We start from the raw sequence: 17,137 nt of genomic DNA on the forward strand, positions 1-17,137 counted from the left end.
GTGAATTTCAATGCAAAATGTTTTGTACAAAAAATTGAAATAAAAATAAAAATGTTGTTTTTAGCGTGCGCGCATCTGCCAAAAGAGCAACAAAACTACACCGATTTTACTTTCATCATCACCAACAGCAACAACATAAACAACAATAACAACATAAACAACAACTACAACAACGACGACGGCAAAATTTTGAAATTTTACTTTCATTCATCTCCTACATTTGGTACGACTGAGTGTGCATTTAGTTTTTTCTTTTTATTTTCTTCTTCTGCATTCATTTTCACTCTTTTCTTGCTCCATGATGCTATTAAATATTTCGCTCTTCGCATTTTCCACACTTTAAAATGTCATTTAATTTTAAAACATCATTATTTGGAGCACACAATACACTCGTTGCGTAAAAACCATTTGAGGCCATTTCAGGTGTGAAAATGCGGGCTGTTACCACTAATTCATTGTTAGCCCGATCGTTTTGCATATCACTCTGCCGGCCATTTTTCAGTTACTTCAATGCTTGAGTAAATAAGCCAAAATCAAAGTATTTAAGCCGAATTGGCAGCAACCGGAATAAGCGATTAACTTAGTTGAAGAGCGAAAAGCGATAAATACAGACCCACACACACACACACACACACACACACACACACACTCAAATGGAAATTAAAAACAGTTTCGAAAAAGAAAATGTAATTTCACTTGGCAATCTATTGGCTAAAGACACGAAGATGTGCTATACATTTGTGTATGTGAGGAGAGGCCTAAGCAAGGCGTTTAATTAATTAATAAGCAGGCAAACTCGTCTTAAACATAATCTGATTCCAAAGTATGAGACTAATATTGTATTGATTGTAAAATTGGGTGTTGATTTGGGTAATTCCTAAAGCTTGTCACTCTACTAAGTGCTTAAGAGAATTAAAGATCAGTCAGCTGCATTCCGTGAGACTTTAAATAATGTAAATATTAGGTTTGGCATACTTTTAAAATAAAACACAATTAGTTTAGGTTTTGTAGGAACTATACTTTTTAAAGTAAAACACAATCTCAACTGCTTTTTAATAGAGTAAGAAAAAAATATAAAATAAACATTTTCTTTCGGCAAGCAATTGATGCTCACAGATCTTTTGAAATAAACAGTAATTTTATGAAACGTTTTTTCACTTAAAGGAGATCGAGAACTTTTAACCCATATCAGCTAGAGATACAAAACGTATTATTTAAAGAAAACACATATTTTAACTCAAAAACTGAAATACCAAAAGAAATGGTTTTGCATCCATGTCTGTTATGTTAACGTTTATAACAAATCAGACAAGTTGTTTAAATCTATTAGTTCCCCTGCAAAATTTAATTCAAAAAGATTTCTTTTAAAGAAAAATGTCCAAATTAAACAACCCATTATTTTTGATGTTTTGTTTTGCCTCCAAATTAGCACTAGTTGATGCAATCTGCTAATATTTAGCCAAATCAAATATGCTTTATCTGTTCAAGCCATTGGCAAATATGTATGTATTTTATTTAAAAGGCCAAACCAAAATCAAAACTCAATATAAATTTGCAAATAAAAGACAATGAAGCTGCGCACCATCAGCTTTATAACGGCACCATAATGTTTATTGTATCGTTTATTGTTATGCCCTATTCCATAAAATTGTGCCACCGCGTGCCGCTACAATCCCTAATCCACAATCAATCAACTAGCCACCGGCAATAAATCTACAATTAGGCTGGACAAATAACAAATTCAAATCCGAACTGAACTGCACCCATAAACCGAAAAGCCAATACGAACAACAACAACAATAGCGACCTTGAAAAATCTGAAAAAGCAAACTATTGAAACATTGCCAGAGATGCTAATTTTCTGTGACAACGAACAGCGATCAGCAGGCCACGACCACTCCAAGCCGAGCGACTTCTGTTTCTAAGAGCGGTCCACACAACTGACCGCTCAGTGCAACCGGTTGGCCGGACATCAAACAAAAACCGATATTCCAGTAACTGATAGAAAAAAAACCTGTTGCTGACGTCGCCAAATGCCGCCACAAAGAAATTTTGCAGCCATTATCATTAGAAATGTAAATGAAATCGAGAGTTTTTGATCGCAGCACCTTGAGCTATCAATTAGAGCCATGGAACAGTAACAATAAAATTTAACAATGCACAATAGAATAATTCAGCTTAAACAATACATACATAGTTGGATCTCACGCTGTATTTTATTGTTTAGAAATATAATAAATGAGTCCGTGCTAAAAAGGTGGAGATCACATCACCTCAAGCTATCAATTGGAACTATAAAGGGCACAGCAACATTACAAAGAAACAATACAAATGAATGAGATATTTCAGTTGAAATAAAGCATTAGACAGAAATATAATATATATATATATATATATACTGAGCCTATGTTTGCATTTTCCTTAAGGCAAATATTTGATATTTGATCATTAAATTTCCAATATTGTCATCAGAGCTGTTGCTCCCTTCACTTTATAAACAATTCGTTTTCGAGCAGTCTTTTAATAGAAAAGTTTATAAAAATAAACATACTAGAACTATGTATTTCTATTTCTTTCAGTTCCTGTTTAGATAATTCAAAAAGATATAATATATATATATGAAGTCTGGAGATAATAAGAAAAAGAAAAATTGAACTCTTAATTTTACACGTTTTTTTAATAAGCCGTATCGTGTAAGTCTTATGAGTGAATGTGAGGGCCATCTTTTATTAACCTTTGTAGGGTCACTCATTCAGAACAAGTTCTGCTGCTTCCTCGTTCCTGTTCACATAATCTGAAGATTTTCATTTATGATTGGTTTAAATAAGTATATTGTGTTTAATATACTAAGCATGTTTAAACATTTATAAAACTTAATTTGAATTGTTTATGGTGCGAGTGACCTTAACGCGTACACCTACGTCTGTCTCTTTTGCCTTGTTCTAGATATTTCGTTTCATTGTTATTGTTCAGATGGCCGGTATTTTAATTAACGATCACCATTCGCAGACAATTTTTATTGCTAAATTATGTGAACAAATTTAACTTTTTAGATTTTTTCTTCTATTTGCCTTTTCTCCAAACCAATTTGCACAAATTCAAGGTGTTTGTGTACGTCTGTATATTTGACCAACAATTTAAAACATAAATTTAGCAAAGCACGACATATATGCAAGCTGTTCCTCTTAAAAGTCTCAAATAAATAATACTACATAATACTAATAATGCTTCCTACGTACAATTTACAATATGAAATTTGCCTTTTTCCGGCAATTTCGCGCGGGCGTAGCATCTGACGTGAGTCTGGGCTCTGACTCTGGTAACATCACCATCAATAATTGTTAAATAGAGGGAGACGACCAACAACAACAAAAGCCACAACACCATACCGGTATTCATGTGTATGTGTGTGAGTTTGTAAGATGTCGTGCTTAGCCTTGAATTTGAACTTGGCTAAGACAACAACACAGTGCGCGTCTGTTGACGTCTGTGGGTTGTAAAAGCTATATGCTTATATTGTTATTGTGTTTAATTTTTGACTGCCTTACTTTATTAATAGCATACTGTAATGCAGCTTGGGAGAATCATCTAATCATTTCTAATTCAAAATAAAATATGAGTAGATCTTGTCGCACGTTGAAAAAGCATTTTATTAACTAGATTTTGAGCGATGTATTAGTTGAAGCAGATTTTTGTTTATCAATCTTATTCGCTTCTTTTGTGACTCACATTATGAATGTATAAATGTCTTATTAATGTTATTATCTAATTGAGCTATCATGTCCACACAATTAACTTCTACAACAAACAACCAGTTACTACCCATAACTGCATTGCTTAAGAATACATATGTATATAGCATTCAAAACATATAGTATGCATAATACGAGGAGCTAACAAAACCAGTTTCAATTTCTTTGGAAAAGAATTTAAACTGCGCCAAATGTCCATCTGCTTGGGATTATATGAACGCTAAGGTTCTCATAATTACTAAGTTTTTTTATTTAAATTTAGAAACGAAATATGTCGATGCACTGTGGTTTATGACTTTAAGACATATACATACATATACCTCAGCTATATACTATACAGCTTATCCAAATTACAAAACAAGAAATGCTGTTCTTTCTTTAATTGTCTTTTAACCTCGTATGTCTTATGTTGAATTATTGTATTGATATAAAACATATTAGGAAAAGCATTTAATACAACAACTTAATCAAATACTTTAAGATCGTAATCACTTTTACGAGTACCTAAAAGAATCAGACAACCATGTGTCATCCCATATTGCCAGTGTCTGGCATAAATCAAATGAAATTCTACGGTAATCTCCACCATATATCTATTCCTTTCAAAAAAAACAATTTAAAAAAAGACCCAAAATGTAACTGAGAAACTTTAAATGCCAAAATTTGCAAACCCAATCCACTTAAGATGCGCGACACACTTTTCAAACGGGGTGTGAACGGCAAATCTTTGAACTCTGCTCGTCAAGACAGGCAGAAAACGCCTGCGACATACAAATTCAGCTAACAGACTCCAAAATTGTGCCATGAATAAATGAAAGACAATACTGCCAAATTGTTGTTGCTACAACTATGAATTTTGGCCCAGCTGTCGGCTTGAAAGCGATCGTTTCCTCTTGGCAGAAATGAAAAACCATCAAACCACAACTTCTGCCAAGTGAGCGAACGCGACGTGCGATTGACGTCTTCCGAGTGTCTGACATTTTGAAAAGCGCATACGCCCTGTCTGGCAGGCGCTATCATTGAATTCAACAACAACAACAACAACACAAAATAGTAAAAACAAAAACAAAACAAACAATCAACAATAATCAAATTAAAATGTAATATGCAAAATCAAACAATACCAAGCCCGAATCCCTGCCTAACAATGCTCCGTTGAACCTGCGGTCTAAGGTGCTTCGAACAAATATGTATCTACTTGTATGTATATAGTACTTATGTATATACAATCGGACAAAATTAGGCAAATGCGCTGATATCGTCTGATTTCCTCAAACGCTTCAACGAGCGCCAATGCTGCTTGATTTTGTAATAATTCATGGACTGTTGGAATTTGTGGCACACAGCCACGCCAATTTAAAGTATATTCGTACAAATAATGTTTGTCTGTTTGTGTGGGTAATTGTGTTTGTGTTTATTTATTGTTGTTGTTCCTTTTGTGTATAATTTTGATTTTTTGCACTGCTCGCCAAGTCACCAAAAACGCATGAAAATGAAAGTGTTTGGTCGCTGGTATTTCACTTTTGTTCGCTTTTCAATTTAATGGCTGGCTGCTGGTTGGCCTCTCGTTATGCGCTTGTGCCTGGATTTACGTAAGTGGCATTGAGGCCCTAAATATATTATGCAACTTGTTCATTTTTTGTACTCAGCTCAGTTGAAAATTCAAACCAGTTGTTTTAAAAATATGAGTATAATACTTGTTCTTATGAAGGAACAACTGCAAGTGAACTTGTGGACTCCAAATTACAGATTATGTGATGAAGCTTCTACTCCCTTCAATTCTACTTCGCACACTTTGTTCACTTTTTTGCATTTTGTTCCTTTATGTTTCAATATTCATTATCATTGCTGAATGATAAATTCAACTCAATAAGTACTATACATATACCTGCACGCCTTACTACTTAAAAGAAAACACTTAACACAACTAATATTAGCTTATTTAGTATTATTTATATTTTATATTGAATAAAATAAAACTAATAAAAAACGATTCTGATACATTGAAGAAACCTAAAGTAGAAACCATGAAGACTTATATTTGCTATCTGAAAAATTCACTTTCAAATATTTAATTGATAATCAATAATATTACATGGTGCATTTTTTAGATACTAAGGCTTCTCCAGCTTATAAAGCTCGACGGTCAATGTTTGTTGATAAATAAATAAATATTGCAATTCCTATTAACTATTTGTGTACCTTTTGAAACTACTGTCCTGGTTCCATTATAACTAGACAGCTTGTTCAATTATAAAATTGCACCTTAACATGCCGATTGGGAGGTGAACTGTAAAATATTACACAAACAAACTATCCAAATAATTTGCTAGTCTTCAATTAAAATGTCTCAAACAAATAAAATTCCTGAAATTCAGCGTTTTACTACAGCAAACTTATTTGGGAATTACTTTTCAAAAACGGTTTACAAAACAAAACAAATTTTTGTGGGAATTGTTAGCATATCTGACAGCAGCTTCCGCCAATTCTAAACCAGCTTCTTTATTTGAAAAAATATATTCGGGGACTTCGATTACCATTTGCGACCATAACTTAATACTAGCGACATGATTTTTTTTGACTGATTTGGCGATCTTTTAATTGCCGCTATAAGTGCAGACGTAACTGTCTGATTATGACTTAGTATTTCTTCCCTGATTCAGTGTTTGAAAGTATTGCTCAGATAATGAAATTTCCAAAACCTATTTTCACAAAATTTCACTTCTTGGATTTTCCAATTCGAAATGTTAATTTTCTACCGAATAAAAAGAAACGCTCAGAACACTTTCTACAGCCAAATGCAGCGACATTATTCCTCTTTGAGCCGCCCTCAAACAACAACAACAATACCAGCAAACCATTGTCTGTACTTCACGAGTAACGCTAATCAAGTGAGGTGAGTGCAGTTATGTGTGCCCCTTGAGGCGCACGCGTGCCCAAAATTTTAAGCGGATTTCTTATTCTCAATGACCACTTGGTGGTTCGGATTTTGCGCGGTGCGAGAGGCGAACAAAAAATTTACAAGTACAATGACTTTTCCAACAGACAAGGCATATACTTGTATATAGACAGCCATAAATCTTCTTCTTTTTATTTGCTTTCAAGGAGTGTCTTATCATTAGCGAATTCTTGCATTTATTACGAGGTGTTTCAGAATTTACATAATAATAATAAAGTGTTTGATGTATCTCTTTGTTTCCAGGGAAGCCAGAAACGAAAAACGAACAGCAGAAAAACCATCAACATGAAAAGGGCCAAAAGTTGGCTGTTTATGGCAGCGACAGGTGAGTAACCCACACAAAGAGATCAACACAGGCCAGAAAGAAAGGTCTTGAAAGCGGCCAGCAGTAGTTGGTTGTTTTTTTAATATCTTTCTTACAATTGTCGACGGATTGTGGCATAGCTGCTACCGTGACGTAATGGCGTTGTCTTCGGTAGAGGAGCCAAAGGAAAAGGCTAAAATATCTTACTACACAGTCCGGTTGCATAACTAGTTAATTGTGATTACATCAATATTTTCAGTGCTACTGTTAAGTGTGCTCGCCTCGACGGATGCTGCGCTGCCATTCAAGAAAGTCTCCATCGCAAAAAATTCTGCCTCCACGACCACAACAACAACAAGCACCACAACAGGACCCACCGAAGCGGCAGGCGATGATGAAGAGGCGCGAGAACCCAGCAACGATACTGATGAGGGCAAGGTAAGTGTTAACTAATTATTGATTAAAAAAAAAAACCTTTCGAGCACTCCAGAAAGCGTTGAAACAATTGACCACAAAACTATTGTCGATTTAAATTAATATTTTCGCTGGATCAGATAATGCAACACATGTGTATTTATAACCTCTACCCGAATAATTAAAAACTGTAAAAACCAAATTCATTGACAGGATATAAAAGAGTCGGGTTTTAAAAAATAAAAAGAGGATTCTTTTGCGAGACTTCTCGTACATCAGATCAGAAGTACTCTTATAAAAAGAAAATGTTTGAAATAAATAATCTAAGCAATCAAGGGTTCATACCCTGCATAATTTTTAAGTTAATTATCAAGTTTTAAGCAGAAATGCAGATGTTAAATTCCTCACCATTAAAATATCAGTTTCTAATCTCGTCTACAGAATAATAGAAAAATAGAATCGAGCTTAAGCTACATGTATATTTTAGACCTGAAGAAAACCTGTACTAAGCACAAACGGTTCATTGCCCAAAATTTTATCTAAATTTCCAGTCTACGAATTCCACGCTCTCGACAAAGGATTCTAAGCTAACGGGTATACCTCAGATTGACTACATATGGGACCCTAATTTGCCACGCGAATTGAGGGGGTAAGCTATGCGAATTATAATTAAATTCAACCTGATTACTCAACTAAATTGCATTCATTGTCCTACAGATACAACTTGTCCAGCTATCCCTTCCTGTCAACCGTACCAACGGAGGACGATATACACTTTAAGTGCGAGGGTCTGCACGATGGCTTCTATGCCTCAATCGAGTACAAGTGCCAGGTAAGTGATTGACCTTCAATCGCACCATGCTGGTGGTTACCAGCGACGAAGTGGCCATAATTCATATGCAGTAATTTCTCTTTGTTGCCGACTCTTGCGCCGGTTTACGTGCAGACCCAAACTTGTTTGCGTGTCGATCTTGACCTCAAATTAAATTTTGTGTGCCGTCGTGATTTTTCCTTCACCCCTCGCCCCCGAAAAGAGAGTCGTTAAAGAGCAGCACATACGCCCATTAGACATTAATAGATTATCGCATGGGGTTTTATTATTGCAGGTCTATCATCATTGCGTTTATGGCATACGTCACGATTTTCTGTGCGCAAACTTCACGGCTTTTGATCAACGAACCTTTATTTGCCACTTTGTATCCGATGTGGACTGCGAGGGTTCGCAAAAGTACTGGAATAGGTATGGATGCAGTGCGCCGTATTAGATCCAAAATAATTGCTCTTTAACTGTTGCCTCTCGTAGGAACGATGAACTCTACATGGCCACAACCACTACGTCGACAAGCACTACAACCACAGAGCCGCCGCCCACACCACGCCGAAGTGCGATGCGTCCGAGGCGACCGTTGAGACGTCCATACAATCGCAGACCCATCGATGATTACTACTACGACGAGGAGGAATATGATGACGATTATTATGAGGAACGCTTGAATCGCCGCCATAAGCCTAGACCGCGACAGCGCAAGCCCGTGGATCTTGACTACGATGATGAATACGATGATAAGCGCAGCGAGGAGAAGCCACGACGCAGTGGGGGGCGCAATCGTTATCGAGGCGAAGATGATCTCGACGATGATTACGAAGACCGTCGAAATCGACAGCGCGCACGTCCAGGAAAAGCCGGAGCAACTGCTGAGCGGCGAAAGACCGCAGGTTCCCGAAAACCAGCACGTGGCGGGGATGAGCGTCGCAGCTTTACTGAAGAGAGACTGCGCAAAGACAAAGTAAAGCCGCTTGTGGACGATACCGCCGACGATTCTACAAGTGCTCGACGATCAAGCGGCAGACGCCGCAGTAACGAGAAGCGTCCTACCCCCTCCACATCTGCGGCCCTCGACGAGCTGGACGATTATGAGCGACCTTATGGTGTAGATCAGGAGGAAGCTGCCGAAGAGGATGCACCACAAAAGATAAAGACCACACCGAAGCCATTGGAAGAATTTATAACACCTAAGGCGGCTCCATCCTCTGTCTTCTCACGTCCACGTGCACCACCTCGCATAGCCCGCCCTGTACCCATCAATGAGAAAAAGAAGTACGAGTATCCGGTCCAGAAATCTACAGCCACAACTTCAGCTCCTTCTGCATCCTTGGCCGACGATGACGATTACTATCAGCAGCAACCAGACGAAGACTACGAACAGCCACCTGCACGCAACACCGCCCGCAGACGCACTGCAGCTCCCAGCGATTTGGAAGAGGTGCCTGTAAAGCGTCGCAATCAAAAACCTACTCGACCCACACTACGTAAGCCTGCAACCTCTAAACAGGTGCTGCTGGAGGACGAAGATTACGACAATGAGCGTTATGAGACGCGACGCAAACGTCCGCTGGCTGTTCGTACTCGTAAACCGGCTCCCGATCTCGACTTTGTTGATCCTGATTACGAGGAGCACGAAAGAGTTCCTCCAGCACGAGCCACAGCCCAGCGTCTGCGGCCAAAGGTTGCATCCGCGCGCAAGCCTGTGCCTCGGCCACGTCAACCAATTATTGAGGAAGATGTGGAGGACCAATCGGTGGATCCCGTAGACCATAATATCGGGGATGAGCCAACTAATGAGTCCCGTGTGCCAGCGACACGCCAGCGTGGCAATGCTCTTAATGCCTTGCCAAGACGCAGCAACAATAAATTGGCAATAAGCACGCGCCAACGTGCGCTACCTACGTCGAGGACAACGCCGGCACCACCGCCAGAACCAGATATTGACGAAGAAGAGCAACAACTAGAATCGGATCTGGAGTCTGCCGATGAAGAGCCCCTGGCCCCAGCGGCACCACCAAAGACGCTCACAGCTGCCGGGCGAACTGCATCGGTACGTGTTGTGAAACGTCCATTCTTGCCCTCGCGTGGCGGCAGTCCCTATTTGCCGCGTGGTTTGCAGCCGGTGGGCGTGGCACTAAGACCGCTGATCGACAGTCGGACACGCACCACCGACAGTACACCCATCGACATGGGTTCAACCATTTCGGGGGTGCGTCTGCTCGAGCATGGTGCACCTTTGCTTCGTGATGCGGGCAGCTATGAAGACTTTAGTGATCAGCGTGTGCCGGCACCGCCCTCACCTCCTTCGCCTACGCCACCGCGCACCACATTGCCACCACGCAGCGCTCTGCCCACCGTTTCGACGCAGAAGCGGCCCGAGCCGCCACAGCCCAAAGTGAATCTGGACGAGCTCTACGAGAATGACTACGATGTCACGCTCAATGACGCGCTAGATCCCACGCTTAAACCGCTTACGCCCCAACATCAGCATCAGCATCAGCTTCAAAGCTATAGTCGCCCCTATGCAAGTGCGTATGCAGCCTCGCCAGCATTACAGCAGCAGCAGCAGCAGCACGCGCCCTCATCCGCAGCCTCCGCATTCAATCCATTCGCTCATAATAACTATCAACAGGCGCATCTGCCTTCAGCCTATCAGCCACAAATCCATCATAGTCACTATCAACATCAGCAGCAACAGCAGCAGCCATCCCATTCCGTCGCTTCTGCCGCTTCACAATCATCAAGCGCATCTCAATCTGCATCCGCATCAGCTTCTGCACCGCCACCAGAGCCACCGAACTACCATAGTGATTCATATTTCTCCTCGACAGATATACGCCGGCGGGCTATTGTCCCGGCGCAGGTCGCGCGCTCGAACCGACACGAATACAGTGCTGCCAGAGGAGCCGGCAGCCAGGTGAGCGCTCGAATCGCTCAGCACTTTTACGATGACTTTACATATTAGTCGGTACAAGTCTGTGAAAAACGGTAAGACATTCGCTCTATTTTCTATCATCTCTGACTATTCTCAGCTGCCCATTTTCCGTTCTATGTTTTTACAGTTTCTCCAGCTGTAAATAATTTCAACAAAAACTTTGGAACATCGAGAATTCGATGAATTTTCTCCCCTTTCACTGCCCTGTCGCTGGCGCTCTTTTAGTCGTTTATCCGCAGCAATTTAATTTAAAATACACCCAATTCAAGGAGATGCGATTGGAAATATGGTCCGATACAAAATATTAATTATTTTCTGAGGATGATTTTAATTGTACATCTTTTTAAAATCTTTATCACAATTGCAGAAATAAATATGCAATTAAAATCGACCAGCATCAGAAATATTTCCACTTTTGTGTAGTCTAGGTATATCCCCAAACATTTTGTAAACCTACTTATAGCTCTTACATTTGTACATGTATAATACTCAATTATCGTGATAGTAGCCGAGACAAAAAACTTTTATTTGTCTGCTAATTTTATGTAGCATGTAGTATAATGTCTAACTCCCCTTCCTGCTCCTCTCTACACCATTATCCAAACTATTAACACTTAAGTATAAATGTATAAATAATAGGTAAACATACATACTATACTTACATATATACAAACATATTGAAAAACAACATAATAAAACAAAACAATTAAGAAATAAGTTTGCAATTTTGTGTGCGTGCTTAGGACTTAAAATGCAAATTATGCAAATTTAAAATTTAAGCTACATATGTCAACAAATAAAACTACGAGTATGTAAAGCCCAACTCACTTTGTTTATTATATTCTATGTATATATTAAGCATTTCCGTCCCCATGCAGACACACTTTTAAAGCCTTAGTTTCCTCTTCCAAGTGATCCAGCTTTTTCATTAAAATAATCTATTAAGAAAAAAAAAGAGCAAAGGTAGTGGAAAATTAAAAAATTCTATGAATGTAATCGAATTTTCACCTTTGCTGCAGATATCATTTCTTTGGCAACTTTCAGCGACATGTGCTGTACGGATTTAACGAGGGTCATGGGACGTGTCTTGGCTATATCCTCAATGGTTTTATAGCCCGCTGTGTACAACTGTTTGGCGCGATTCTGGAAAAGAAATCAGTAAATGAATGGCTGGGCTATTCGTTACTGGATCAAAATCCTTACCATTTTAACGGCGGGCAACTCTAAGAGTGGTTCCAATTCCAGGGTACCGCAACGATCCATTTTTGCATTGATACGCTCAAAAAGCGGTTTGTAGCACCAGAACTCTTCCATTTGCTCACACAGTCGCACAATGGCGCTGGCTGCAGCTATAGACTGATTGATTAGCAGTTGCAACGTGCCACGCTCCACATTGAACTTTTTTGCCACATTGGGTAGTGGAACAATGTCGAGAATATCCATTAGTATGAGCACCTTATAGAGCCGATTCAATTGCAATACCAATGGTCCCTGCACTGATAATGTTTTAGCCAACTTAACGGCATGAGCTTCATTGAAGCCCAACAGTCGGAACAGCGACTGTGTCTGAGGTGGAAGAGCAGTGTAGCAGCGGAAAAGAATGTCTGCATCGGCTGAAAAAAGCTCGTCTCCACGCTCATTTGAATTAAAACTTATAATGAGATATATGAGGTGTGCGTAATTGCTGAGTATGAGTTGTTGTTGTGCCTGCTTCAGCTCCTTTTGTATGGAGAAGGCTCGCTTGTAATCGATGCCAGCCTTAAAAGCCGCCCTTCCGATGCTGGTCAACTGGAAACGCGTGGTCTGGCCAATAAACAGCCTTCGATCTGTCGCCGCCTCTCTGTTGTTCTGATTGACATCCTGTGTTGTGATAATGTCCGAGCAATTCGTTGATCCTTCACTCAACTGCAGCACTTTGTTTTTAAACATTTCCCGCACAATACGTAACACCAGACTATCGATATCCACGCCCAGTGAAGCGGCCTGCACAGATAGCAAAGTGCTGTGAACCAAGCGTGTTAGATCACGACGGCAGTTAGCCAAATCCATGCCAATAACGCTAAGAATAAGTGCCTAGCAGGGAAAACAAATAAATTATTAATTTAGTTACAATGATTGACATGAATAAATAAATCAAGGAAATGAATTGTAAATTATGGAAAAGGGGAAAAAGACACGCATTTGCACATAACCGGATTTAATTATATTAATAAAAATATTTCCATTCATAATTTTGAAAAATGGAAATAGATATTCTGTATATATGCATTAATCTATGAGGAGGGAAAACTAGACGGCTGGAGAACTATAGAGCTTTATATGTATGTGTGTGTATCTCTATTGATGTGATTGATTATGTATAACATAAATATGTAATATTTTTAAATGCAAACACACCTGCAGACCAATGGCATCCTGGTAGTCTAAGGAGCTCAGCGCGTTATCCATAGGTGAGAAGAGCATCTGGCCCACGCGCACATTGTCGCGACTCTGTGTGATTAAAATGCTTTCGCCCGCCTCTCCCAAGCCAGCGCGGCCTGCACGTCCCACCATCTGTTTGTACTTGCAAAGTGTCATAAACTCGCTCCCCACGTAAGGGGCACGTATGATGACACGTTTGGCGGGTAAATTGACGCCAGCCGCCAGCGTTGAGGTGCAACAGATGACCGTGATAATGCCCATCCGATAGGCAATTTCGATGCACTTGCGCTCGTCCGTCGTGAGCCCGGAATGATGGTATGCAATGCCATAAGGCAAGGTCTTGGCCAAAACTGGACTAAGAATACCACAAATTTTATCCAAGGCATCCATGAGGTCAGCTTTCTCGTTCTTTCGATGCTCGAGGAATTTAGTTCGAGGCACTATGCGACTTAACAACAACGCCACATTTTCACAATTCTTGCGCGATGAGCAAAAAACAAGACAGCAATGCTCAGGAGCGCATTCGGTTACGAGGCCGGCCAGATGATCGGGATCTGCGCGAGCTACAGCCGCACTATACTATAATTGCAATTAGTTTCAATAATCAAAATATCCATACAAAAATAAAATTTATTACATTGTAATTAACACTCCGTTTATGCACGAAAATCTCCTCCAGCGTATGACCGGCTGAGTTTATTTCCAACAGATCTAGACCACATTTAATATACTCCTTAAGCTCAACTGGTCTAAAGCCGCGAGTATACACATCAGCATTAAGAAAGGCAGAAATTTCATTTAAATTTCCAATGGTGGCGCTCATGCCCACAATTTGTATGTTTGCTAAAATATATACATATATGTAGTATGAATATATATTTAAAATTCTTTGAATGCCAAATATATTAGTTGATTTAATGTATATGTATTATCGACTAACAACAGGGTTACACGTAACGGACATAACGAATTCAATAAAATAAATCATAAGGTTGCCTTTTAGATTATACTATACTATAGTATAGCCCAGCGATATAAGATAATGAGATATGTAGATCTAAGCGAACAACTTTCGTTAAACAAATCAGAACAAAAAGAACACTCTTGTCCTCTTAGTCTCATTTTCACTACAAATAAAATTAAAGCCATTTGTTAGGCTAACTAAACAGTGGGCTTTGAAACATTCCAAACTTCCACTAACAACGTCAAATCTTCCTCCCAACAACGCATTTGAAACACATTCCACTTTAACATAGTGAGGTCAGCAAATTTTATATACGAGTACAATTATCGCACCTTTTGCATAAACATTCGCGGTCATTAAACTCTTAAGTCATCTGATGTTTTGAAGTTTAAGAAACTTTATGGTGAACTTAATAAGCTGCATCGGCAAAACTGTGTAAATATAGTAAAAGCGAATTGACGTCATTGCAGTTAACAATTTTGTAGATATACTCATATATCAGAAAATTGCATTCACTCCGATTCTTTGAAGTTTAACTTACTCGTATATAAATACATAGTCGACAAATTTAAAAGAATAAAGGCATATCGCTTAGGGCCTAAATATCGTATCTAAAACAAGAATGGATAAGATAGAGTAGATATTAATTTTTTTTTTTTAATCTAAATCTAATATCCTGCATATACATACATTTACATATATACCATACATGGGAATGGAGCTGATTTTTACTTACCTTTCAAAAACATTACTTTTGTAAGAAGAGCCTCCAGCGTTGCTCCTCGGCCACGTTCTCCTATCAAATGTAGTTCGTCCACGACGACTAGGCCAATCTCGTGTGCACGCTGTGCCTCAATGAGACTGTCCATCAGTACGGCTCCCTTTTCAATTGAAGCTACAAAAAGACTACGGCGCTTGCGTCTTGCCATCGGCGGACATTTTCCCTTTCCTGCAGTATACTCATCCACAATAAAATCGAGCGCAATCGCAAATGGTGACATGGCACTGACCTAAAGAGCATCCTGGTATTAAACTGAATATTAAGACTCCTGCAATCAATGTACCTTCTCCTGCACAATCGACACATAGGGCAAAATAAAGAGAACATCCCTCTCCCTGCACAACAGTTCACGCAACATTAAAATCTCGGCAACCAAGGTCTTTCCACCACTGGTGGGCAGTGCGTAAATCAGATTCTTTCGCTTGCAAATTGCTGGCAAGTTAAGACACTCGTCTTGCCACTCTGTTAAAAAAAAGGCTCTTAGAAGGGATTCCCATTTTACATTAGGTAACCTACCGTACAAGCTTTGTACTCCCTTGTGCTGAAATATCAATTTCTTGATCCTGTCCGGCAGTCCATAAAAGTTACCCTTACTGGGAAATATGTCGACTTCTGGTGCGGTAAACGCTTGTGTCACCCAATCAATCTCGTCGAGTGTGGCTAGTTCCTTTTTCAGCATGGACTGATTTTTCAGTTCCTCATAGGTTTCATACTGAGTGCCCATTACAATACCTTCGATTATGGATTTAGAAATGAGCGATTCGTCTATTATTTCTGGCATTGCTAACTTTTCCGGAGTCTTGGGAACTTGAAAGGCAACATCGTCCAGAAAGCGTTGAGTGTTCTGCAAAATTGGTTCGCTTCGTTCGTCGACGTCATGAAATATGTCCTCCTTTTCTTGAACAGACAAGTCCTTCAAATTAATTTCGGCAAAAAGTGTATTATCTTTATCAAGGTCCTCCATGTCAGATGGAATGACTGAGATGCTGATGGTACTACCATTATCAGCAATATAATCATGTGCCTGTGTGTTGTTGTTTGTAGATGGCAGCGAAATTTCGCCGAATAAACCGTCATCCGAATCGCTTTCTTGAAAATTGGTGCTGATGCTGGTCTGACTAGAAAAAGGTGCACGAACTATAGCAGAATTTTCTTCGGATATAAGATCTTCAATCTTGGCATTGGAGAAAAAACTAGCGTCACTGTCTGGCCAAAAAACACTCTCATTTATTTGCGGGTGTTCGGAAAGACTTTCCGGCATTGTGCAGCGACGCTTCGCATTAGTTTGGTGATCCGGTGTCAAGTCAATATGCTTTCTTGACATTGTTTTATTTATATTTACATAAACGCACATATGGAAACGACATCAAAACCCGCGGCAAGCGCGAAATACTGTTTTACAGCACTGGAGGCGCAAACGATAATACCGCATTTCCACCAGATGCTACCACAAGCAACGAATTTGTGACTTCAAAAATTCAACATTTCACTCTACTGGTGGTAATTACAATTTTCGTTAGGATCGTTAGTAACGCATAAAAGTGCTAATTGCCGTCAAAATTTCATAAGAAAACAATTCGAATTTAATATCGAACATTTTTGTATGTCCTTATTATTTGTATGTCCTTTCGTATTTTAAACTTACCGACCTTTTTCAATACATATGTATGTATGTACATATATGTATATGTATCTATAGACTTATGCTTGGTATACAATGGCTGCGTTTAACCTTTAAAGTACGATAAAGTAGTTGAGACTCATGCAATCATCGGATGCCA

General features: G+C 39.3%; 2 protein-coding genes across 2 annotated transcripts; one reads left to right on the top strand and one right to left on the bottom strand.

Annotated features, from left to right (window-relative positions):
- Window positions 1-6,969: 6,969 nt before the first annotated feature.
- LOC115623045 (nucleolar protein dao-5) lies at window positions 6,970-11,403 on the top strand. Its single transcript, XM_030517221.1, has 11 exons — window positions 6,970-7,036; window positions 7,275-7,453; window positions 7,981-8,078; window positions 8,147-8,261; window positions 8,536-8,669; window positions 8,733-9,203; window positions 9,273-9,993; window positions 10,210-10,779; window positions 10,813-10,895; window positions 11,001-11,243; window positions 11,318-11,403. Exons 1-10 carry the CDS (start codon window positions 6,997-6,999, stop codon window positions 11,218-11,220), a joined length of 2,631 nt encoding a protein of 876 aa, XP_030373081.1. The 5' UTR covers window positions 6,970-6,996; the 3' UTR covers window positions 11,221-11,243; window positions 11,318-11,403.
- A 600-nt stretch (window positions 11,404-12,003) lies between these two features.
- On the bottom strand, window positions 12,004-16,699 carry LOC115622728 (helicase POLQ-like). Its single transcript, XM_030516769.1, has 8 exons — window positions 15,873-16,699; window positions 15,640-15,818; window positions 15,312-15,585; window positions 14,249-14,454; window positions 13,588-14,190; window positions 12,394-13,263; window positions 12,199-12,333; window positions 12,004-12,128 (listed from the first exon to the last, which is right to left on the bottom strand). The coding sequence occupies exons 1-8, from the start codon at window positions 16,678-16,680 to the stop codon at window positions 12,045-12,047; spliced, it is 3,159 nt and encodes a 1,052-aa protein (XP_030372629.1). The 5' UTR covers window positions 16,681-16,699; the 3' UTR covers window positions 12,004-12,044.
- Between the last annotated feature and the right edge of the window lie 438 nt (window positions 16,700-17,137).

This window comes from Scaptodrosophila lebanonensis, unplaced genomic scaffold (genome assembly GCF_003285725.1).
Source record: "Scaptodrosophila lebanonensis strain 11010-0011.00,11010-0021.00 unplaced genomic scaffold, SlebRS2 tig00000043-arrow-pilon, whole genome shotgun sequence".
NCBI classification, from domain to species: Eukaryota; Metazoa; Arthropoda; class Insecta; order Diptera; family Drosophilidae; genus Scaptodrosophila; species Scaptodrosophila lebanonensis.